Source organism: Rhinoraja longicauda, chromosome 17 (assembly GCF_053455715.1).
Source record: "Rhinoraja longicauda isolate Sanriku21f chromosome 17, sRhiLon1.1, whole genome shotgun sequence".
Taxonomy (NCBI): domain Eukaryota; kingdom Metazoa; phylum Chordata; class Chondrichthyes; order Rajiformes; family Arhynchobatidae; genus Rhinoraja; species Rhinoraja longicauda.
In genome coordinates, this window is record NC_135969.1 from 20,163,797 (window position 1) to 20,188,184 (window position 24,388).

Consider the following 24,388-nt stretch of genomic DNA (forward strand, 5'->3'; position numbering starts at 1 on the left):
TCCACACTTGGGTTGTGAGGCGAGCGAGAATTGTAGCTGCCTTCTTGATCCTCTTGTCAATCTCTGTGTCCAAGGAGAGGTTGTCGGTGATGGTGGAGCCGAGGTACATGAGCTGATGGACAGCATCGTTCGTATTCGTCAATGGTGATGACAGGCGGTGCCTCTGTATCCTGTCCCAGGACGTTTGTCTTCTTCAGGCTGATGGTCAGCCCGAAGTCCTTGCAAGCCCGATAGAAGCGGTCCATCAGTGACTGTAGTTCCTGCTGGGTGTGGGACACAACTGTTGCATCATCGGCGAACAACATGTCTCTGATGAGAGCTTCACATACGTTTGTCTTGACTCTGAGGCGGGTGAGGTTGAAGAGCTTGCCGTCTGATCTAGTACGCAGGTAGATCTCCTCTGTTGTGGTGCCGAAGGCATGTTTCAGGAGCAGAGCGAAGAAAATCCCCAAAATTTTGGGAACGAGGACACAGCCTTGTTTGACGCCACTGCGGATGTCAAAGGGCTCCGAGAAGCTGCCATTGAACTGCACTGTCTCCATCGTGTTGATGTGGAAGGATTTTCTCATGCTCTGCAGTTTTGGTGGGCAGCCGATCTTTGGGAGAGCCTTGAATAGGCCATCTCTGCTGACTTAGTCGAACGCCCTGGTGAGGTCATTGAAAGCAATATACAGGGGCATCCGCTGTTCTCTGCACTTCTGGAGCTGGCGAAGGGAGAAGACCATGTCTACTGTTGACCTTCCAGCTTGGAAATCACACTGTTTCAATATATGTTTCAATAAGATCCCCTCTCATCCTGCTAAATTCCAGTCTATACAAGCCTAGTCGTTCCAGTCTTTGAACATGTGACAGTCCAGCCATTCCGGGAATTAACTTAGTGAACTGACACTGCACTCCCTCAATAGCAAGAATGTCATTCCTCAAATTTGGAGACCAAAACTGCACACAGTACTCAGGTGCGGTCACACTAGGGCCCTGTACAACTGCAGAAGGACCTCTTTGATCCTATGCTCAACTCCTCTTCTCATAAAGGCCAACATGCCATTAGCTTTCTTCACTGCCTACTGTACCTGCATGCTAACTTTAAGTGACTGATGAATAACGACACCCAGATCTCTTTGTAATCCCCCTTTGTTATAATTTGCCTTCCTGTTCTTACCACCAAAGTGGATAACCTCACATTTATCCACATTAAACTGTATCAGCCATGCATCTGCCCACTCAGACAACCTGTCCAAGTCACCCTGCATCCTCATAGCATCCTCCTCACAGTTCACACTGCCACCCAGCTTTGTGTCATCCGCAAATTTGCTAATGTTACTTTTAATCCCTTCATCTAAGTCATTAATGTATATTGTAAATAGCTGCAGTCCCAGCACCGGGCCTTGCGGCCTGCCATTCTGAAAGGGACCCGTTAATCCCTACTTTTGTTTCCTGTCTGCCAACCAATTTTCTATCCATGTTTCCTTTATCATCGTTTTTTTTACATATCTTTTACTCATTGTTCTTTATCTCTGTACATCATCGTCTATATCTCTAATTTCTCTTATCCCTAACCAGTCTGAAGAATGGTCTTGAATCGAAACGTCACCTATTCCTTATCTCTGGAGATGCTGCCTATCCCGCTGAGTTACTCCAGCTTTTTGTGTCCAGCATGTTCTGATTATTTCTTCTGCATTAATAATTCACATTTGAAGAGAGTAAAAGGGCTCTGCCCTCCAGTACTTTGTTAGAACGACTGTTACCATTGTTTGCTTGTAAAATGTTCGAGGAGATGTCTTGTCCTGTTGATCCAGCTGTTTCTATGCGTTGAGCAAGAAATATAGTTGAAGTTACAGTTAGTTGTAAACCATGGCTTCCATCACCCCGCTACAAACATGGCCAATCCCTCCTAGATTCTTGTTTAGTAAGGATATCAAGGGTTATGGGGAGAAGGCAGGAGAATGGGGTTGAGGCAGAAAGATAGATCAGCCATGCTTGAATGGTGGAATAGACTCTGAGATGAATGGCCTAATTCTGCTTCTATGGCCTCTGAACTTATGATCCCTCAGATTTCATTGTGCTGATTTCCTTTCATTATTCCTTTCTTTTACAAAATGGGCAAACATACGCTTGAATCGAATAAACCAGTTGCATTTCCTAACGATGGAGGGTATTAACAGTGCTTATTTCATCTACAAATTAAAAAATATGTGTCTTGTGGCTCGAAAACACCTTGAAGGCGTCTAACTTTTTTTTAGAGGTGCTGATTTGGCATACTGGCAGGTACTGTCAGATAAAAAGCACAGGGTGTAAGTAAACCATCAGTTTTTGATTTTTTTTCATAGTTTTTCTTATGTCCATTTTCACTGGATTTCCATTAACACTGCAATGTTAAACTGATATTCTCCCTTAGTAATGGATCTCTTAAGTTGGAATGCCTCATGCCAAAATCTTCCATACTATATTTGGATTTTTCTTGATAAATTTGCTGTACTTTTGGCAGAGGTGTTGTGAGGGAATGAATTGGCAGTTTTTAACTTGAACGCAATCCAACTTGTACTGGAAAAACATCCAGCTGGAAGGCTGAAGTCTGTTTGTTGGACTTGCACGTGGAGATCAATGTCTTCCCTTGGGCCCAGGTGGCTTTTTCCTACACAATTAAAGTTTCTTTAGCTGTTTCAAATCCGTGCTGCTGGTGGTTTACAGCCTGGCGGTGTTCCAGTTATTGCTGCTTAAGGTGCTTAATCATTGAGATCTTCCTCATGACCCTAATCTGCAGAACGCTTAGTTTTGAGATAACTGCCAAGAATTGCCTAGGTGTGCAGGTCTGTGTCTGCCTTATAGTATTATCTGAACTAATTTAACATGGTGGTTACGGGTTATTCCTCATCCTCATGGCATCTTATTCTTCGAATGCTACATGCAGGCACCCAACATGCCACGTTAGTTCACAAACGGATGAGTTTGGGGTGGCGCAGCTGGTGGAACCGCTACCTCACAGTGCCAAAGACCTGGTTTTGATCCTGGCCTCGGGTACTGTCTGTCTGTATGTGGAGTTCACATGTTCCCTCTGTGACCGCTTGGGCTTCCTCTGAGTGCTCCAATTTACTCCCACATCCTAAAAACATACGGGTTTGTAAGGTTAAATGGCTCTCTGTAAATTGCCCTTTGTGTGTAGGAAGTGGATGAGAAAGTGGGTTAACGTGGAACTAGTGTGTGAAAGAGTGATTGATGTTTGGCATAGACTCTGTTCCAAAGGGCATGTTTCTGTGCTGTATTCTAGTAATCAATTGAGAGTTATGGGTCTGATGTCATGGCTCAAAGGTGCCATGACTAGAAAGCTCAGGAGAAATGGAAAAGGAAAGGAGGGCAAAAAGCAAATGCAAATAGGCTAGTAGATGATATGACGGAGAACCCCAACATTATTCTGTACATCTGAGTTCTAAGAGAGGTTGAGATAATTGTGGACTAGAAAAGAGAATTCCACATAAAAGCAATGGGCATGGTGAATATATTGAGTACTACTCGGTAACAGATTTTATGGAGGAGTGTGGTGAATTCATTCAATGTGAAGATGATGGTTGGGAAGATGGTCAGGATATAGAGTGAAAATTCCTGAGGGGAAGAGTATGAGAAAGATTGACTCTGCTTAAAGTATGTATCATTCAGTCTGGATTGGTACTCTGGGAGTAGAAATTGTAGATGGATTGCTATAATGTAGGTAAAAGAGTGGTGCTAGAGGTCTGGAGAGTGACAAATGTGATTCATTTGTTCATTTGCAAGTGCCTACAAGTTGGCAGCTAGAATGTTTGTTTACCTTGTACAAGATGTGGTTGCAGTTTGCTCTGTCCCACTTGCTTGCACCTGGCCTGTATCCCCCCAAACCTTTCCTAATTATCTACCTGTCCAAGTGAATTTTTAATTTTCTATTTGTGCCTACTTCCTCTGACAGCTTGTTCCATGTTCATGCCACCTTCTGAAAAGGTAGCCCCTCGGGTCCCTTTTTAAATCTTTCCCTTCTCCCACTAAACCTATGATCTCTAACTTTAGTCTCCTTTATGTTGGGGAAAATACTGTTTTTCACTGTTTTCTATGCCTCTCATGATTGTATATAGCTTAATACGATCACCCCTCTGCCTCCTACACTCCATGGACAAAGTACACAGGCTATCTAGCCTCTCCTTGCAGCTCAAACACTCTCGATGTGATAATATCCTTGTAAATCTTTTCTGCACCCATTCTAGTTTACTGTATGCTGTTCTGGTCACCCTAGCAGCAGCAGGGTTTCACCCCAGTAGTCGCAGCAGCACAGTATTCCAAATGTGGCTTTATGAAAGTTTTGCATAGCTGCAACATATTCCAATTCCTGTACTCAGTACCCAGATCAGTGAAGGCAAGCAAACTCCTCCTTTACCACCTATTCACCTGTGTTGCCTCCTTCATGGAACTATGGACATCTGCATACTTGGGTGTCTCTGTACTCCAACACTCCTCAAGTCCATACTGTTCACTTTGCAAGTCCTGACTCAGTTTGTCCTACTAAAGTTCCACATGTTGCATTTATCTGGTTTATACGCCATCAGCCCATTGATGCAGATCCCCTTTTAATCATTTTTAGTGTCCTCCATTCCACCAATTTTGGTGTCATCTACAAAACCCACTGGTCACTTCACCTACATTTACATCCAATGTGTTAATATAAATAATAAACAACAGTGGAGCCACCATTGATCCCTGGTAGTGGTTGCAAGAAATTAGCAGATGCTGGTTTACAAGTAAAGAGACAAAGAACTGGAATAACTCAGCAGATCAGGCAACATTCTCTGGTGAACATGGATAGCCGACTTTTCAGGTCCCAACCCAAAACGTCACCTATCCATGTTCTCTAGAGTTGCTGCCACGACCCTCTGTTTCCTCATTTCAAACCAATTGTCTATTCAATTGGCTAGCTTACCCCAGATCTAACCTTCCAGACAAGCCTATTTTATGGTATTGTGTCAAACCCCTCACTAAAGTGATTTGTGTATGAGTTGGTCAGAGGCTGAGCATTCTGTGGTAAATGATTCATCTCTTGACTGACTGAAGCCTTTCTGAGAGACACAAATAGAAATATGATCATGTTTTCTCCATTTACCTGGAAATGCAACTGAACAAGAGACATTCTTGCAACCATCGTCATTGGCAGTTCAGTCAACATACTACACGTTCCTCCCCCACTGGTGTGTAGTACCTACAAGATGCTCCTTGGACAGCAAGTGTATCGGAACACGATCATTCTGCAGGCAGGCAGTGACTGGATCGGTCAAAGTCAGCATGGATTATAAGGGAGAAATCATGCTTGACTTATCTTCTGGAATTTTTTGAGGATGCAATAAGTAGAATGGATAAGGGAGAGCCAGTGGGTGTGGTGTATCTGGTCTTTCAAGAAGCCTTTGACAAGGTCCCATACAAGAGATTTGTGTGCAAAATTAGAGCACATGGTGTTGGGGGTAGGGTATTGAACTAGGTGGCAGACAGGAAGCAAAGAGTAGGAATTAACATGTCCTTTTCAGAATGGCGGGCAGTAATTAGTGGGATGCCGCAAGGCTCAGTGCTGGGACCCCAGTTATTTACAATATATTAATGATGTAGACTAAGGAATTAAATGTAACGTCTCAAGTTTGCTGATGACACAAAGCTGGGTGGCAGTGTGAGCTGCGAGGAAGGTGCTATGAGGCTACAGGGGGACTTGGATAAGTTGGGTAAGTGGGCAGATGCATGGCAGTGCAGTATAATGTAGATAAATGTGAGGTTATCCACTATGGTGGCAAAAACAAGAAGGCAGATTATTTGAATTGTGTCAGATTAGGAAAAGGGGAGGTGCCACGAGCCCTTGGTGTCCTTGTACATTAGTCACTGAAAGTAAGCCTGCAGGTACAGCAGGCAGTGATGAAACCAAATGGCATATTCTCCTTCATCATAGCGAGAGGATTTGAGTATACAGCTAAGTGAAATTTTCGCGGATTTCAGCGGTTTTAAAATCCATTTTCCGCGCTTTTTGCATGGTTTCCACGTTTTTCATTTTGCCAAATAAACGGAGAAATCGGATCGAGAAAAAGAAAGAAAAAATAAACAATGTATATACTTGTAATGAACACTAGGTTCCGCTAGAGGTCGCTAGGGGTTCCGCAGGAAATCCCCTGCGCCGTGGCAGTCTTCCTGAAAATGTGGCACCTAGGATGGGCAAGATAGCCAATCGCAACCTCGTCGGGACTTCCATGGCCAATCGGTGGGTTCAATTTGCAACCTGCGGCCAGTGCTCTGGAACTCCAGCCCAGCTAGTGCCAGCACATCTATTCCCATAGCTGACTTCTTTGGCCTGCTGGATAAACCAGCAAAGATCTGGAACCAAGAGTGCCAGAAAATCAGTGGTGGAACTGTAATGAGTAAATATTAAATTTAAGTGCAAGATTTTATAACTAAATTAATTAAGACAGGGTTAAAATGTAAAACATAGCAGAAAAGCCAATTACCATCTTTTTGGGCTGATTATCAATTAATGTGCAAAATTACTTAAATGTTATTAGTATACGGAATTTAAAAGGATGAGAGGGTATCTTATGGAAACATACAATTATTAAGGGATTGGACAGGCTAGATGCAAGAAAAATGTTCCCGATGTTGGGGGCGTCCAGAACCAGGAGTCAACAGTTTAAGAAAAGGGGCATTTAGGACTCAGACGAGGAAAAACTTTTTCACCCAGAGAGTTGTAAATCTGTGGAATTCTCTGCCACAGAAGACACCTCACACGCTCTCCATCTCCTGGATAACTTCCGGTTCCCAGGCCCCCACTCCCTCATTTTCACCATGGATGTCCAGTCACTCTACACTTCCATCCCCCATAAGGATGGTCTCGAAGCCCTCCGTTTCTTCCTCGACCGTAGAACCAGCCAATCCCCATCGACCAACACTCTCCTCCGCCTAGCAGAGCTGGTTCTTACCCTCAACAACTTCTCCTTTGACTCCTCCCACTTCCTCCAAACCAGAGGCGTAGCTATGGGCACTCGCATGGGCCCTAGCTACGCCTGCCTCTTTGTCGGGTACGTCGAACAATCCCTGTTCCAGACGTACACTGGCCCCATCCCCGAACTCTACCTCCGCTACATCGACGACTGCATTGGTGCTACCTCTTGCACCCATGCAGAACTCACTGACTTTATACACTTCACCTCCAATTTCCATCCTGCCCTTAAATATACCTGGACTATCTCTGACATCTCCCTCCCGTTTCTGGACCTCACCATCTCCATCACAGGAGAAAAATTAGTGACGGACATTTATTACAACCCCACCGACTCGCACAGCTATCTGGACTACACTTCTTCCCACCCGGTCCCCTGCAAAAAGTCTATCCCCTACTCCCAATTCCTCCGTCTACGCCGCATCTGTGCCCGGGATGAGGTGTTTCAGACTAGGGCTTCCGAGATGTCCTCGTTTTTCAGAAAACGGGGCTTCCCCTCCTCCATTATAGATGAGGCTCTCACTAGGGTCTCTTCTACATCCCGCAGCTCCGCTCTTGCTCCCCATCCCCCCACTCGCAACAAGGACAGGATCCCCCTCGTTCTCACCTTCCACCCCACCAGCCAGCGGATCCAACATATCATCCACCAACATTTCCGTCACCTACAACAGGACCCCACCACTGGCCATATCTTCCCATCCCCTCCCCTCTCTGCATTCCGCAGAGACCGTTCCCTCCGCAACTCCCTGGTCCACTCGTCCCTTCCTACCCAAACCACCCTAACCCCGGGCACTTTCCCTTGCAACCGCACGAGATGCAACACCTGTCCCTTTACCTCCCCCCTCAACTCCATCAAAGGACCCAAACATTCTTTCCAGGTGAGACAGAGGTTCACCTGCACCTCCTCCAACCTCATCTATTGCATCCGCTGCTCTAGATGTCAACTCATCTATATCGGCGAAACCAAGCGCAGGCTCGGCGATCGCTTCGCTGAACACCTGCGCTCGGTCCGCATTAACGCCACTGATCTCCCGGTGGCCCAGCACTTCAACTCCCCCTCCCATTCCCAGTCTGACCTCTCTGTCATGGGCCTCCTCCAGTGCCATAGTGAGGCCCGCCGGAAATTGGAGGAGCAGCACCTCATATTTCGCCTGGGCAGTTTGCGGCCCGGTGGTATGAACGTCGACTTCTCCAACTTCAGATAGCTCCTCTGTCCCTCCCTTCCCCTCCTCCTTCCCAGATCTCCCTCTATCTTCCTGTCTCCACCTATATCCTTCCTTTGTCCCACCCCCGACATCAGTCTGAAGAAGGGTCTCGACCCGAAACGTCACCCATTCCTTCTCTCCCGAGATGCTGCCTGACCTGCTGAGTTACTCCAGCATTTTGTGAATAGGCAGTGGAGGCCAATTCACTGGATGTATTCAAGAGAGAGTTGAATATAGCTCTTGGGGCTAACAGAATCAACAGATATGGACAGAAAGCAGGAATAGGGTACTGATTCTGGATGAGCAGCCATGATCATATTAAACTGGTGGTGCTGGCTCAAAGGGCTGAATGGCCTACTCCTTCGCCTATTTTCTTTGTTTCTGTCTATATTTTCTCTCCAGTTACACAGTATCCTGTCTTGAAAATACATTTCATTCTTTTGTTATTGTTTGGCCTAAATTCAGAAATTTTTCCTGCAGTGGTTTATGGAAAGGGTCAACCAACACCTTTCAGGGCAATTAGAGATGGACTAAATGCTGGCCTTATCAATAATGCCCATGTTCATGTTCAAGTTCGGACCTTGTAACAAACAGACAACCATAACAAATCGATTTAAAGCACAAAAAGCTTTCCTATTTTCACCAAGGCGGGATTGGCAGAACTGCAGCAAGTGGAATTCTCTGCCTCAGAAGGCAGTGGAGGCCAATTCTCTGAATGCATTCAAGAGAGAGCTAGATAGAGCTCTTAAGAATAGCGGAGTCAGGGGGTATGGGGAGAAGGCAGGAACGGGGTACCGATTGAGAATGATCAGCCATGATCACATTGAATGGCGGTGCTGGCTCGAAGGGCCGAATGGCCTCCTCCTGCACCTATTGTCTATCACTATACTTGGCAGTCCTGAGCACCCACTCAAGGAATTAGGAAGATACAGATTTTATTATGGAGATGACAATGCAGAGTCCATGATAAGATGTCTTTACCATATAAGGAATAGACCTGCTCACAGTTAGCTCTCTGAGCTAAACCTTTGTGTGTGTATATATATATATATATATATATTCCTTTATTCGTCCCACACTGGGGAAATTTACAGTGTTACAGCAGCAAAGTGGATAGCAAGAGATCATTCATTATAAATAAAAGTAAGACAACGATAAATTGTCATCAGTTTACTGTGTATTCCTTAACTGTAACTGTTGACTCGTTTTCTGGGAGCAGTGCTGGTTGTGCAGTCTCACAGCAGCGGGAAGGAAGGACCTCCTATTTCTCTCTTCCACGCACTTGGGGTGAAGGAGTCTGTCACTGAAGGAGTTACTCAGTGCAGTGACAGTGTCGTGCATGGGGTGGGAGTCGTTGTCCAGCCGCGATGTTAACTTTGCTATCATCCTCCTCTCTCTCACCGCCTGCACTATGTCGAAGGGGCAACCCAAGACAGAGTTGGCCTTCTGACCAGCTTGTCAAGCCTCTTCCCCTCTGCCGCTGAGATGCTGCTGCTCCAGCAGACCTCTCCATAGAAAATGGCTGATGCAACCACCGTGTTGTAGAAGGTCCTTAGGAGTCCCCCCTGCACGCCAAACACAACTTGCAGCACAACTTCCAGTGTTGAAGGTACATAATAGAGGCAATTAGCACATTCGTGTAACTAGACATGAAGGCAGTTTTGGCCATTATCATAGCTTGCAACTAGCCACATTTCCTGAAATCAGGTACCTTTGCAAATAAGTTAGCTGTCCGGGCTTGCCTTTTGCAGTACACATTCTTTTAGCCACATTTTCTTTAGTCAAGCATCCCATCAACCTCTGCGAAAGGCAAGGCTAGGCAGCCACTTTATCATTCCCCCCTTTTATCCACTGCACTGCACTGTAGCACTCTAAATTTCCCCTGTGTGGGACAAATAAAAGAACATATATATATAATCATTTTAAATGATAACTACAAGTGGCTATTCTTGCAAGCTGCGGTCATTAATGATAAGATAAATCTAACCAGCAAAAGGACAATTAGGATTAAAACAACATTTGAACCATATTGCAAAATATTACCCCACAGATCACCCATCAAAGTAAAAGGCACCACCCTCCCTTGGGTCCTTGTTCAAAACTAGCCAAATAACTTCTTATTTCGTCAGCAGCATGTGTGATATTGTAGAATTCATCATGAAAATTGGTAATACACTTGTGTCTGATCACTGTACACACAGGAATACAAAGGAATACAAAGCTTTATTTGTCATTCGGTACCGAGGTACCAAACAAAATTACATTGCAGTCACACACAAAAAAAAAAGAACACAAGACACATGACCCCAACACAAACATCCATCACAGTGACTCCAAACACCCCCTCACTGTGATGGAGGCAACAAAACTTCCACTCTCTTCCCCACGCCCACGGACAGACAGCTCGTCCCCGACCGACCCGCACAGTCCCCGCAAGGGGATGGAAGTCCCCGCGGCCGAGCCGCACCGGGCGCTGAAAAGTCCCCCGGGCGATGGAAGGCCCCGCGGCCATCACCGTCATATAGTCCAATGCAAAACGTATTTGCTTGGCTTAAAGGCACAACTCAGCCAGCTCATGGTTTACTGCCTCTAGGTCTGGTTGTCGATGATGGTTAGCCTGCACACTAAATAATTACGATTCTTATTCTTACGATTCCCCAGATGTTCTAGTGGCTAGAGTTCCTAGTGTGACAGAGGAACTGAAGGAAATCCACATTAAGCAGGAAATGGTGTTGGGTAGACTGATGGGAGTGAAGGCTGATAAAGCCCCAGGGCCTGATGGTCTGCATCCCAGGGTACTTAAGGAGATGGTTCTAGAAATTGTGGACGCATTGGTGATCATTTTCCAATGTTCTATAGATTCAGGATCAGTTCCTGTGGATTGGAGGGTAGCTAATGTTATCCCACATTTTAAGAAAGGAGGGAGCGAGAAAACGTGAAATTATAGACCAGTTAGTCTGACATCAGTGGTGGGGAAGATGCTGGAGTCAATTATAAAAGACAAAATTGCGGAGCATTTGGATAGCAGTAACAGGATCGTTCCGAGTCAGCATGGATTTACGAAGGGGAAATCATGCTTGATTAATCTTCTGGAATTTTGAGAATGTAACTAGGAAAATTGATAGGGGAGAGCCAGTGGATGTGGTATGCCTCGACTTTCAGAAAGCCTTCGACTAGGTCCCACATAGGAGATTAGTGGGCAAAATTAGAGCACATGGTATTGGAGGTAAGGTACTGACATGGATAGAAAATTGGCTGACAGACAGAAAGCAAAGAGTGGGGATAAATGGGTCCCTTTCAGAATGGCAGGCAGTGATTAGTGGGGTACCGCAAGGCTCGGTGCTGGGACCGCAGCTATTTACAATATATATTAATGACTTGGATGAAGGGATTAAAAGTACCATTAGCAAATTTGCAGATGATACTAAGCTGGGTGTAAGTGTGAACTGTGAGGAAGATGCTATGAGGTTGCAGGGTGACTTGGACAGGTTGTGTGAGTGGGCGGATGCATGGCAGATGCAGTTTAATGTGGATAAATGTGAGGTTATCCACTTTGGTGGTAAGAATAGGAAGGCAGATTATTATCTGAATGGTGTCAAGTTAGGAAAAGGGGACGTACAACGTGATCTGGGTGTCCTAGTGCATCAGTCACTGAAAGGAAGCATGCAGATACAGCAGGCAGTGAAGAAAGCCAATGGAATGTTGGCCTTCATAACAAGAGGAGTTGAGTATAGGAGCAAAGAGGTCTTTCTGCAGTTGTACAGGGCCCTAGTGAGACCGCACCTGGCGTACTGTGCAGTTTTGGTCTCCAAATTGGAGGAAGGATATTCTTGCTATTGAGGGCGTACAGCGTAGGTTTACTAGATTATTTCCCGGAATGGCAGGACTGTTGTATGTTGAAAGACTGGAGCGACTAAGCTTGTGCACACTGGAATTTAGAAGGATGAGAGGGGATCTTATCGAAACATATAAGATTATTAAGGGGTTGGCCACGTTAGAGGCAGGAAACATCTTCCCAATGTTGGGGGAGTCCAGAACAAGGGACCACAGTTTAAGAATAAGGGGTAGGCCATTTAGAACGGAGATAAGGAAAAACATTTTCAGTCAGAGAGTTGTAAATCTGTGGAATTCTCTGCCTCAGAAGGCAGTTGGGGCCAATTCTCTGAATGCATTCAAGAGAGAGCTAGATAGAGCTCTTAAGGATAGCGGAGTGAGGGGGTATGGGGAGAAGGCAGGAACAGGGTACTGATTGAGAATGATCAGCCATGATCACATTGAATGGCGGTGCTGGCTCGGTGCCGAATGGCCTACTCCTGCACTTATTGTCTATTGTCTTATTGACTATAACCTCGGCTGTGCCATACCCAACTGATGATCCCAGGGTGTTGGGGTCTTCCAATCATTGCAAAATTCTTCACTGATGGAAGCTGATCATGCTATTAGTCGGCGGCGGACTTGGGCTTGTGTGGGACATGAGACCGTTAAGGGACTGATGATTCCTAAAGCCAGGTGTGGAGGCGACCGTTTTGTGGTAGTGGTATAGGTACCGTTAAAGAAAAAGACATATCCCTGTCTTGCATGTCAACAAGTGGATACCTTAACAGCAAGGCCATGATGGAACCGGGCAGATGGGGGAATTCCTTTAGGAAAGGAAAAGGTCACATTGCCTTTGAATAAATGAGCACCGTTACTGTTTGTAACATGAATACAGTTTGTATTCATGTTGCCAGAGGGACACAAACTGTGTTCAGACAGGTACATGTCAAGTAGCCATTTTTCACACCGCAGTGTCGCCGCATACAGTGCCGCTCTACACACGTGTGGTTCTTGGTTACATTGACCACTACACAACCCCATCCATGTCCTCTATAGCAGAACAGGTAATTAGCAGTACACAGACAGTGAGGGTCTTTTCATTGTTCGTGACCTACAAGAATCGATCCATTGTAAACAGCTTCGAGTCTGCGACCTCCCAAACAGGTACCAGTGAGATCAGTTTGTCTCATGACTGACCCATGATCGTGCTATTGATAGTGTCCCAACAGTGTCCCCAGCCTCCTACTCCAAATGTTCCCTTTATTCCCTTACAAGTGGCATCATGGGGGTGTTCTTCCACAATGTCATCCCAAGACCTATTGGTGGGGCTAGCGGCAAATAAAGAATTCACTGATCTAGCTCTCAGGTAGCATACTGTGCGATTACCATACAATCATACATGTGTTTGATAAAAGAGTTTATTCTCTAAGGTACAACAGGCAGCGGCTTCTGTAAGTCCTTCACCTGTGAATGTGAAACGGAGAGTATTTGAGTTAGCTGTTGGGCATCATTCAATGCGTGGAGGTCTAAAATTCCCAGGTGGGACGTATCGGCTCCCCATGGGGTCCTTAGAGGTCTCCCATAGATAATTTCTGCTGGCGATAACTTAGTAGCACTATGGGGAGTGACTCTTATCTCAAATGGTGCCAGTGGTAATACCTCGATCCATGTCTGTCCTGTCTCACCCATTAATTTGGTCAATTTGTTTTTTAATGTACCATTAGCCCTCTCAACCATCCCTGCAGCCTGTGGATGATGGGTACAGTGAAACTGCTGTCTAATACGAAAGTGGTTGCATATTTCTTTGTTAACTGCAGTCGTAAGTGTGGGCCATTATCAGAACTGATGGTTTCTGGTAGTCCAAACCTTGGAATTAACTTCCTTTAACAACAAGGTGACTGTTATTTTGGCGGTATTGTTAATGGTCGGCAAGGCTTCAGTCCATCTACTAAATAGGTCTAGAGTTACCAAACAATATTTGTAACCCGAGGCATTTCAATAAAATTAATTTGTAGGCATTGAAAGGCACATGATGGCATAGGCGTTGTCCCTGGGGGCGCTTTAACTGGTTTTCCCCGATTCGTTTTTTGACAGATTTTATAGTCCGAGGCCAGTTTCAGTGCCTCTTGCCGAATTTTTGCATGCCACCACATTTCCTTTACCATTCTTATCATTCCCTCCTTACCCGCATCTGTGAGAGAATGCAGGTAAGTGAGGAGCACAGGCAAAAATGCATCAGGTACACATGCTTGTCCATGAGGGCTCATTCAAAGAGCCGTGTCTGAGTCACGGTTACAACCCTCACGTTCCCACACGTGGTATTCGGTATCGTAGGCGTCTCTCTGTAATTTTTGCACCTCACCCATATCTGGCAGGACTGGTCTGTTCGCTTAGATCATATCCCCTGGGGGTACCAGGTTACCTGAATGACTAGCCGCTGTTTTAGCGACTTGGTCGGCACACGCGTTTCCCCGGTAGACGGGATTGTGTGTGTGTGTGTGTGTGTGTGTCCCCCCGGTGAGGGCACTGCTCTTAAAAATATAATATCAGGCTGTGGTTGGGGAGGGGCATAGGGAGGTGGTCTCACCACCACCTCATCATCTTCCTCGTCACTAGCGAATGGGGTCGTCGTGCCAGATTTGGGTCCTCTGGAGGATTTTTCTACCCTAATTTTTCCCTTTCTTGTAACCCATTGCTTCAGCTGAGTTCCCTGTTGCTTATTGGCGCCAAAATAAATCTCCCGTTTTTCCTGTTCCTCTGCCGACTGACATTCTGCCTGAAGCACTTTCTAGTCCTTCAGTGTCCCATCCTTATCTCTAAGCTCTATCCCTCTTCTACATGCGTTATTCCTCCAAATTTTGTCTCTTGCCTCTTCCCACCTTTTCTCGGCTTCCTCTTTCCAATCCCTAATTCTCTTTTTCCGGTTTTCCCCCCTACCTTCAGCAAGGTGGGAGTGGCAGTTTCGGCCGTTATCACAGCATGCAACTAGCCACATTTCCTGTAGTCAGGTATCTTTGCAAACAACTTAGCTGTCTGGGCTTGCCTTTTGCAGTACACATTATTTTAGCCACATTTTCTTTAGTCAAGCATCCCATGAACCTCTGAAGAAGGGTCTCGACCCGAAACGTCACCCATTCCTTCTCTCCCGAGATGCTGCCTGACCTGCTGAGTTACTCCAGCATTTTGTGAATAAATCGATTTGTACCAGCATCTGCAGTTATTTTCTTATATCCCATGAACCTCTACAGGTTAGGTAACCATTTTATCATTCCCCAAGTCTTTTATTCATCGATCATATTGTGCAGGAGTTGGCTTATGAACTCTTTTCCTATCTCAATGTCCTTGATTGCTTAGACTGCAGATGTTGGAATCTTGAGCAAAAAACAAAGTGCTGAAGGAGCTCAGGCAGCATCTGTGGAGGGAAATTGACTGACTGATAACCCATCACTACTCTGAAGAAGGGTCCCAACCCAAAATGTTTCCTGTCCATCCCCCCCCCCCCCCCCCAAATATTGCCTGAGCCACTCAGTTCCTCCAGTTTGTTACTGGCTCCTTGTTTGCCTTGCGATGAGTGTATCTTGGGAGAGGTGGGATGTTGGGGGGGAGGGGGGAGGAGAGTGTGGAGAAAGTCAGTGCATGAAGTAAAAGGATGTACAGAAATATAAGAAATCATTAAATTGTAAATGTTTCCATTGAATGCTCTTGTTTCAAGGAAACGTTTGGACGATTTGTGAATATAAAAACAGTTTTTGTGTACTGACCTTTGCTCAGGAAGTTCCATCTTATTTGTTATGTGGATGTCTGCCCATAATTTTACTACAGTAAAAAATACAGTGGAGGAACCTGCTGAGAGCATGTGATTTTCTGTTGAGCTTTTCTTTGAGCAGCTGCTGTTGTATTTAGTTGCAATTTATTGAGTGTTTCTTTCTGGGTAATTATTCTTAACCATATAAATTATAGCAAAGATTTTGAAAAATGAATTGCAATCTGTTAAGTTGTTGTTAAAGTTTTATATTTTAAAATCTCTTTAATTTTGGAATTGAGGAATGAGGATTTTTAAGTACAGTATTTTTAGATTTTTGGGCATATCTAGTTTTTGAAAGCTGAAAGTTTGGTTATATTAAGTTTTTTTTTGTTGTCAGAAATGGGAAAATCTTGGTGGACAGTGAAGAAAGGACCAATGTGCCACACGTTTTTGCTATTGGGGATGTTATTGATGGCAAGTTGGAACTAACCCCTGTTGCTGTTCAAGCTGGAAAGCTGCTGGCACGCAGACTCTTCAAGGGTTCTTCACTCAAGGTAAGATGCTGGCTGTATTTGTGTTGTTCCTGTGCGGTCAATGCAGAGTCTGCATACTTTGCACTGCTGTCCCAATGCTCATTCACCCTCTCGTCTCTGAGCTCAATCAGCCTGAGATTCTGAGAGAAAGGAGGCATCGGCGCAGTGGGTGAATATTTTCCTCAACCATGTGTGCAGGAAAATAACTGCAGATGCTAGTACAAATCACAGGTATCACAAAAGGCTGGAGTAACTCAGTGGGCCAGGCAGCATCTCAGGAGAGAAGTGATAGGTGAGGTTTTGGGTCAAGAAGGGTCTGAAGAAGGGTCTCGACCCGAAACGTCACCTACTCCTCTCCTGAGATGCTGCCTGATCCGCTGAGTTACTCCAGCCTTTTGTGATACCTTCTTTTCCTCAACCATAAATTTCTGTATTGGTGATAAAAAGCCTTTGAGGGCAACTCATTGGTGCAGTTGGCAGAACTGCTGACCTACAGCGCCAGAGATCTGGGTTCGATCCTGACCTTGGATGCGGTCTGTGTGGAGTTTGCACCTTTTCCCTGTGACTGTTTCGTTCGGGGGCTCTGCTTTCACCCACTTCCCAAAGATGTGCTTGTTTGTAGGTCAATTGGTCTCTGTAAATTGCCCCTAGTGTGTAATGAGTGGATGCAAATGTGGGATATCATAGAACCGGTGTGAATGTGTGGTCGATCTTGGTGGACCAAAGGGCCTATTTCCACACTATCTTTCAGTCAATTTAAATTTGAATCTTGGGACAGAAGGAAAAGCGAGTCAAGAACAGTTCCTAGTCCAGTGATACATGGTTGATGATCTATATTTATACTTTGCAAAATCCACAACATTTCTCAGAAGCAGATATCATAATATCAACGTTTTGATGAACAATTTCTAGTGAACACGAGTATTTTTTAAATGGCATTGTGTGAAAGAGAATTGGTGAGGTTTGTGAGGAAATTCAAGAGCATGGCGGTAGATGCTGCCTGTGATGGGTAAACTACATGTTGGTGCCGGTGATGTGTAGGAGTGGGGAGGCAAAGGAGATTCCACTAATACTGGAAATGCACGACTTTGGACTGTGAATGCAATGGAACAAATTAAACTTTACCTCTGGCACATCACCAGACTGCCATTGGTCTGGATGAGGCGCCAGTGAATTGAGTTATAGCCCTTGGGCCACTGTTTGTGGGAGGGGGCAGAGGCAGTATGGGGTGAAGGTACCAATTTGGTAAGCTCTTTTAAAGTTAAATCCTGGGGGCTTTTTCCAAACAAACTATAAATAGTTAATATAAATGCATTATCAGTAAACACTGGATAATCCATTGCTCAGAGCTTTGGTTTGACAGTTTTTCTAGACTATTAGATGTTAGATTTACGTTTATTACTGTCACAGTGAAAAGTATTGTTTTGTATGCTATCCAAACACATCACCTATACCAGACATAATGGCACAATGGTGGTATCACTTAGTGGTATTACACAGACAATGACACAGTCTGAAGAAGGGTCTCGACTCTAAACATCAACCATTCCTTCTCTCCAGAGATGCTAGCTGAGTTACACCAGCATTTTGTGTCTATCCAAACATAGATGCAATCAGTTCAAACTCAAGTAAAATAGGTAGAGCAAAGGGGAAGATAGAGTGCAGAATATAGTTCTCAGCATTGTAGCGCACCAGTTCCAGAGACCAATGTCCTCAGTGGGATGGAGGTGCATTGGGCAGTACTCTAGCTTATGAAAGGACTGTTCAGAAGCCTAATATCAGATTGGAAGAAGCTGTTGGTGGTGTGTGCTTTCGAGGTTCTGTTCCTTGTGCTGGCGGGAGCAAGGAGAATTTCTATGCATAGCTCAACTCTTAATTCACTTTTTTGGGGTGTTACATAGTATAGTAAATATTCCAGTGAAGCAGTTAAGATGAAAGGGAGCATGGAAGCTGGGGGCCTGAGACTGCAGATACTGGAATCTTGTGTGGAAAAAAGTGCTGGAGGAACTCAGCGGGTTTAGCAGTAGCTGTGCACAGAAATGGACAGATGATGTTTCAGGTCTGGACCCTTCTTCAGACTTGGCTCCAGTGACTTGAAGCAAAGCACGACAAATATTACCTTGTGGGACTTCTAAATATTTTGTTAGCAGATTATTGTAGATATCGGCAAAATTACAACTTGGAAAATGGAATAATAAAGCACAGGAACCAGACCTTCGTCCCACAATGATCATGTTGAACATGATGTTAGGTTAAACTAATCTCCTACACCTGCACATGATCCATATGCCCTGATTCCCTGCATATCCATGTAACTTATTATCATCTTATTACTCTTAATATTTAACTAGAATTAAACTGAATTGTGGCGTGTAGTGCATCAATTCTGCTTATTCCTTTTCAGTGTGACTATATCAATGTATGCACAACGGTCTTTACACCTTTGGAGTATGGATGTTGCGGGCTATCTGAGGAAAGCGCTAAAACACTTTATGGAGAATCTCAAATCGAGGTAGGAACCCAGTTCATTTCTGAGTTAAATTGATTCATTTTCTCATGGGCTCTTTTGTGACGAACTTGGTGTCTTGCTCTATACTGCTACTTAAAAGATAGAACCAGTTAAAATTTGAGCCAACATTATATACTCCTTGCAGCTGTAATTGTTCACACCAAATCCTGAACAGTGGGATGTTTGGTTGCTCTTCTAACAACTTCATTCGGCTCACATCCAGTCTTGGAACTTTAGCCCAGCTTCTGCAAGGCTGACCTTTCAATGGTTTCTAAAAGTAGTCAGTGTATTCTGAAAGCCTATAGCGCTCATCCTTTGTTATGGGATAGCTTTTGGAGAGAAGGTAAGTGAGTAATATATCTGCCTTATTCACAAAATGCTGGAGTAACTCAGCAGGTCAGGCAGCATCTCGGGAGAGAAGAAACCCATTCCTTCTCTCCCGAGATGCTGCCTGACCTGCTGAGTTACTCCAGCATTTTGTGAATAAATCGATTTGTACCAGCATCTGCAGTTATTTTCTTATAATATATCTGCCTTGTTCTTTAGCTGGTATATATGGGGTTTCTGAATATATTACAGGCCACTAACCCTCGGAGTTGATGTGAGGGATACAATGATGGTGGCTTAAAGCATCAAAAGAAGGTGTTTGGACACTTTGAAACAATTATAGTTGATACGAGTGGTGCAAATCTTTCCATTTAAGCTGGCAATGCTTGATGCTGAAGACAGACGTAAAATGCTGGGGTAAATACATGTTAGGCCATATCTCTGGAGAAATGGAATAGGTGATGTTTCGAGTCGTAACCTTTCAGATTGAAAGATATAGGCCAGAACAAAACAGCTGGCAACAGATGACCTCAGGAAGGGTCGAGTCCCTAATGGCCCATTGTTGGCTATGGAAGATATGCTAATGACAGAGAGTTCCTTCAAGTAGGCATTCCTTGAGGAGCTTGTGCTTTGGAGAAAACAAAATAAGTAGGAAGGAACTACAGATGCTGGTTTATACTGAAGATAGACACAAAATGCTGGAGTAAAGCAGCGGGTCAAGCAGCATCTCTATAGAAAAGGAATATGTGATGTTTCAGGTTGGAACCCCCTTCTTCAGACTAAAAGATAGTGAAGGCCAGAACAAAACAGGGCTGACAACAGAATACCTCCAGAAGGGTGGAGTCCATAATGGCCCAGTATGGACGTTTGATGTTCAATGCTGTTTCAGTTGGTGGTTGTAACTGGGTAAGAATGTAATTCTTAATGTCATGACCTACAGTTGGAAAATATTTGTGTGCCATAGAGCAAATGCATGAAGGTTTTCCAATGATATTCCATCCTGAAAAGACCTGTGCTTTGAATTTGCATTGAAAACACTGTTGAACAGGAAGGGAATTTAGTTATTGTTTCCTTCTGGTGTTATTGTTGTACTCTTGAGCTCCAATAAATTGCAGCCTAGAGTTGGATCTGTTGGACATCTAGCCCAGTATGAATTTTGATGAACTTTTATCTGGTGAAAAGGAGTTAAAATGTATGTAGAATTTTTCCTTTTAGTAGTGTGTTGGTGGATATTGTGTGAAAGAGATGTCACCCGTGTTTCCTACGATTTGTGTGTATTTGTCTGTCAATATACAAGATATCTTTTGGGACATGCTCTTCACTGGTGTTGTATTTGGTCGATGGTTCAAATGGTTGGCTAGTCTTGTTAATTTTGTCGGTAAGAGAATGTGTGGGGAGATTCTTGACAACAATATGGATTGATGGCAGAGGCTGTATCCCCTAGGGGGAGAAGAGAGAGGAGTTGTGAGCAGAGATCATGCTGACTGCCAGAAAGATTCTCTTGCCCTCCTGCTGCAGTGCAGAGTTGTTCGTTTCTTAAACAAGTTCCTTGTTTGCATGAAGCTAACAGAATAAACAGTGTACATAATAATGATAGATACGGCAATGAAGCTGCAGATGTTGGAGTCTTGAGCAAAACAAAGTGCTGGAGAAACTCAATGAGTCAGGCAGCATCTCGGAGGGAATGGATGGGCAACGTTCGGGTCGGGACCAAATGAGTGCAAAATAGCAGAATGGTACAATCTGCAACAGTGCAAGTAAAGAATAGTTCGGTATTATTAAGAAATACGCAAATTTCAACTCTGGATGTAGATAATATCACTGAGGGATCGCGGAATTTTATCTATTGCTGCTTTATGCAAAATGTGGCATTTAAACAGGTCGGGTATTAAATGCAGATAAGTTGGAGAATTACTGTTTCCTGTTTACATGTCGTCTATATCTACTTTTTCCACATTTCAGGTGTACCATAGCTTCTTCTTGCCATTGGAATGGGTCATTTTAGGAAGAGATAAGAATGTTTGCTATGGTAAGGTGATTTGCTCGAAGCTGGAAAATGTAAGTACTTTTAATAGCTGACATTCTCCAGAATATGGGAGAATTTATGGCATTTGCTTTAGGCTCTTTAACCAGAACAGTTGCTCCTTTGTTCTTCACATGTAGTTCCCATAGCATTGTTGTGGGAAAGAAAACTGCAGATGCTGGTTTAAATCGAAGGTAGACACAAAATGCTGGAATAATTCAGTTGGTCAGGCAGCATCTCTGGAGAGAAGGAATGGGTGACTTTTTGGGTTGAGACCCTTCTTCAGACCATAACATTGTTCAGGACAGAATTTAGCAGGAACTAGACCAAACCTCTCCTGCATTGGTGCAGCACCCTCTTCCCCCCCCCCCCCCCTTCTCCCTCCCCCCCTTCCCTTCCCTGCCTCCTCCCTCTCCCTCCCTCTACCCCTTCCCCTCCTCCCTCCCCTCCTCCCCCCTCCTCCCTTCCCCCCTCCCTCCCTCCCCCCTCCCTCCCTCCCTCCATGCCTCCACCCCCTCTTCCCCTCCACCCCCACCATCCCCCTAAACCCCCCCTTATCCCCCCCTCCTTCCCTCCACCCCCTTTCCCCTCTCCCCCCCCCCCACCATCCCCCTCAACCCCCTTCATCCTCCCTCTCCCCTCCCTCCCTAAGAGATAGATTTAAACTTTAAAATGTGAATAACTTTTAATATAAAACACCGATTTCAATGAAACTTCTTCCATTAGCACCAAAGGGACGGCGGTGAGTAAGGTGGGCCTAAAATTGTCGTGCTATCGTGTACCATTTTGGCTGTAGTTCAGGAACAAACAAACAAACAAACAACAAGAGTTTTAGTATATAGATGTTGCTGGGGATGGTTATGTGCGAGTTCTGCCAAGATGGTATCAACTGCACTATTATTTTGTGGATAGTAATTGCCTCTCCAATCTGAGCTCATAAGGTCATAAGGTCCAAATCTCCTTCCTAAAAAAAGTCTTTTAATTCTGAGGCTATGACCTCTAGTCCTAGACTCTCCCACTAGTGGAAGCATCCTCTCCACATCCACTCTATCCAAGCCTTTCACTGTTCTGTGTGTTTCAATTAGGTCCCTGCTTATTCTTCTAAACTCCAGGCCCAGTGCTGACAAATGCTCATCATAGGTTAACCTACTAATTTCTGGGGTCATTCTTGTAAACCTCCTCTGGACCCTCTCCAGAGCCAGCACATCCTCGGGTATGGTTCCCAAAATTGCTCACAATATTCCCAATGTAGTCTTACCAGCGCCTTAGAGAGCCTAAACATTATATCCCTGAAAACTAAGAAAGCTAAGACTTTCTGTGTGGTTTCACCCAATCTGATCCTCATCGACAACCTTTCAACTTAGTTATTTAACTTGGGGTCTTTCACTGAAAAGATCGGTGGAAGGTTCCTGGCTACTTTCTGCTTATCTGTTGGCTCGGGGTGTGACGCAAGCATTAAATGTGGGAACAGAGCAAGGCCCATCTGTGTTACAGCAGCTATAGGTCTTTATGAAATTGTGATTAATTGCAAAGGGAACACGAGATACCACCTGGATTAATCTGTGATTAAAACATTAATGTAAACAGAACAAAAGGACAGTAAATACTGGAAATCTGAAATGTATTCTAATTAAGAGTTATCACCTTGGAAATGTTAACTCTTTCTTTCCACCAATAAAGCCTAGCACAGTGCACAGTGGAGCCAGAGACCAAGGTTTGATCCTGACCTCTAGTGCGGTCTGTATGCAGTATGCATGTTCTTCCTGTAACTGTGTGGGTTTCCTCTGGTTTCTCCCACATCCCAAAGACATGCTGGTCTGTAGGTTAATTGGCCCTTTGTAAATTGCCCCTAGTGTGTAGGAGAAAGTGGGATAACACAGAACTAATGAAAATGGGTGATCACGGTAGCGCAGCGGTAGAGTTGCTGCTTTACAGCGAATGCAGCGCCGGAGACTCAGGTTCGATCCTGACTACGGGTGCTGCACTGTAAGGAGTTTGTACGTTCTCCCCGTGACCTGCGTGGGTTTTCTCCGAGATCTTCGGTTTCCTCCCACACTCCAAAGACGTACAGGTATGTAGGTTAATTGGCTGGGTAAATGTAAAAAAAAAATTGTCCCTAGTGGGTGTAGGATAGTGTTAATGTACGGGGATCACTGGGCGGCACGGACTTGGAGGGCCGAAAAGGCCTGTTTCCGGCTGTATATATATGATATGATATGATATGAATGGTCGGCATGGACTTGGTGGCCCGAAGGTTCCATTGCCATGCTATATTTCAACTAAATTAATATTTGACAGCAATTAAATTTGTTGGCTTGTGTGTTATCCTGTAGCAGCAGTTGGATACTAGTTATTTAATACTGCTCATTTTATTGGGATTTTTTACTGTATCTTCTGTATTCTGTATTTTACTTGGGTTTCTAAAGGCTTATCAATTTATTGACCCGCGTCTCATTTAAAATTAAGATGTGGAAATGATACAACCAGTTTTATGCTGGATGAAGATGGTGAATGCAGTCCTTTTAAAAAATAAGTTGAAGAAACAAATGTGTCGTGCATCTTTAGTATGCTCAAATTGACTTTGCTTCTGGTTACAGAATAAGGTGGTGGGGTTCCATGTTCTCGGTCCGAATGCCGGTGAAATCACTCAAGGTTATGGTGCGGCGATGAAGTGTGGCATAACCAAAGAGCAGCTCAACAGTGTGATCGGTATTCATCCAACCTGTGCTGAAGTAAGACTTACTAGTTCATGCTTTGTTCTTTTTCTTCTACTTTTCTCTTTTCCCCTTATTCTATCCTGCAAAAAAGGGCATTTGGAAAATGGCAGAACTTAAATTTTCTGGATGCAGATTCATTGTGCCCATATGCTCATGTTGTGTGAGTGCTATTTTCATTTAATTATAGGATACAAACATTAGCACGGTTCTAACACAAGGTTGCATTGGAATTTTCCCAATTGGAGTCCTTGTTTCTTGCTTAATGGCAAGTGTGGCTGATTAGCGAATCAACTCGGCCCTGATAGTAACTGACCATGGAAAATTCTTGGTATGTGCTCAACAATATGCGTGTCCTTTATATTTGACGCCTCCTCAAATAGCCCTCTGGTACGTTTCCATAGAGTCAGACGGCACAGAAACAGGCCCTTCAGCCAAACCTGTCGCATGGAGAGCAAATTGGCATTCTGGGCCAGTCCCATTTGCGTGCATTTGGCCCCTGGCCCTCTAAATCCTTCCTATCCATATCTGGAC

At 44.5% G+C, this 24,388-nt stretch overlaps 1 protein-coding gene across 1 annotated transcript in view; it reads left to right on the forward strand.

Annotated features, from left to right (window-relative positions):
* Positions 1–24,388, forward strand: part of LOC144601817 (thioredoxin reductase 1, cytoplasmic-like) — a 51,766-nt gene that overhangs the window by 25,079 nt on the left and 2,299 nt on the right. The window contains exons 13-16 of the mRNA XM_078414265.1: positions 16,146–16,302; positions 18,686–18,793; positions 21,080–21,175; positions 23,738–23,872. Of these exons, the coding sequence (XP_078270391.1) occupies positions 16,146–16,302; positions 18,686–18,793; positions 21,080–21,175; positions 23,738–23,872 (496 nt within the window). The remainder of the gene's footprint in view (positions 1–16,145; positions 16,303–18,685; positions 18,794–21,079; positions 21,176–23,737; positions 23,873–24,388) is intronic.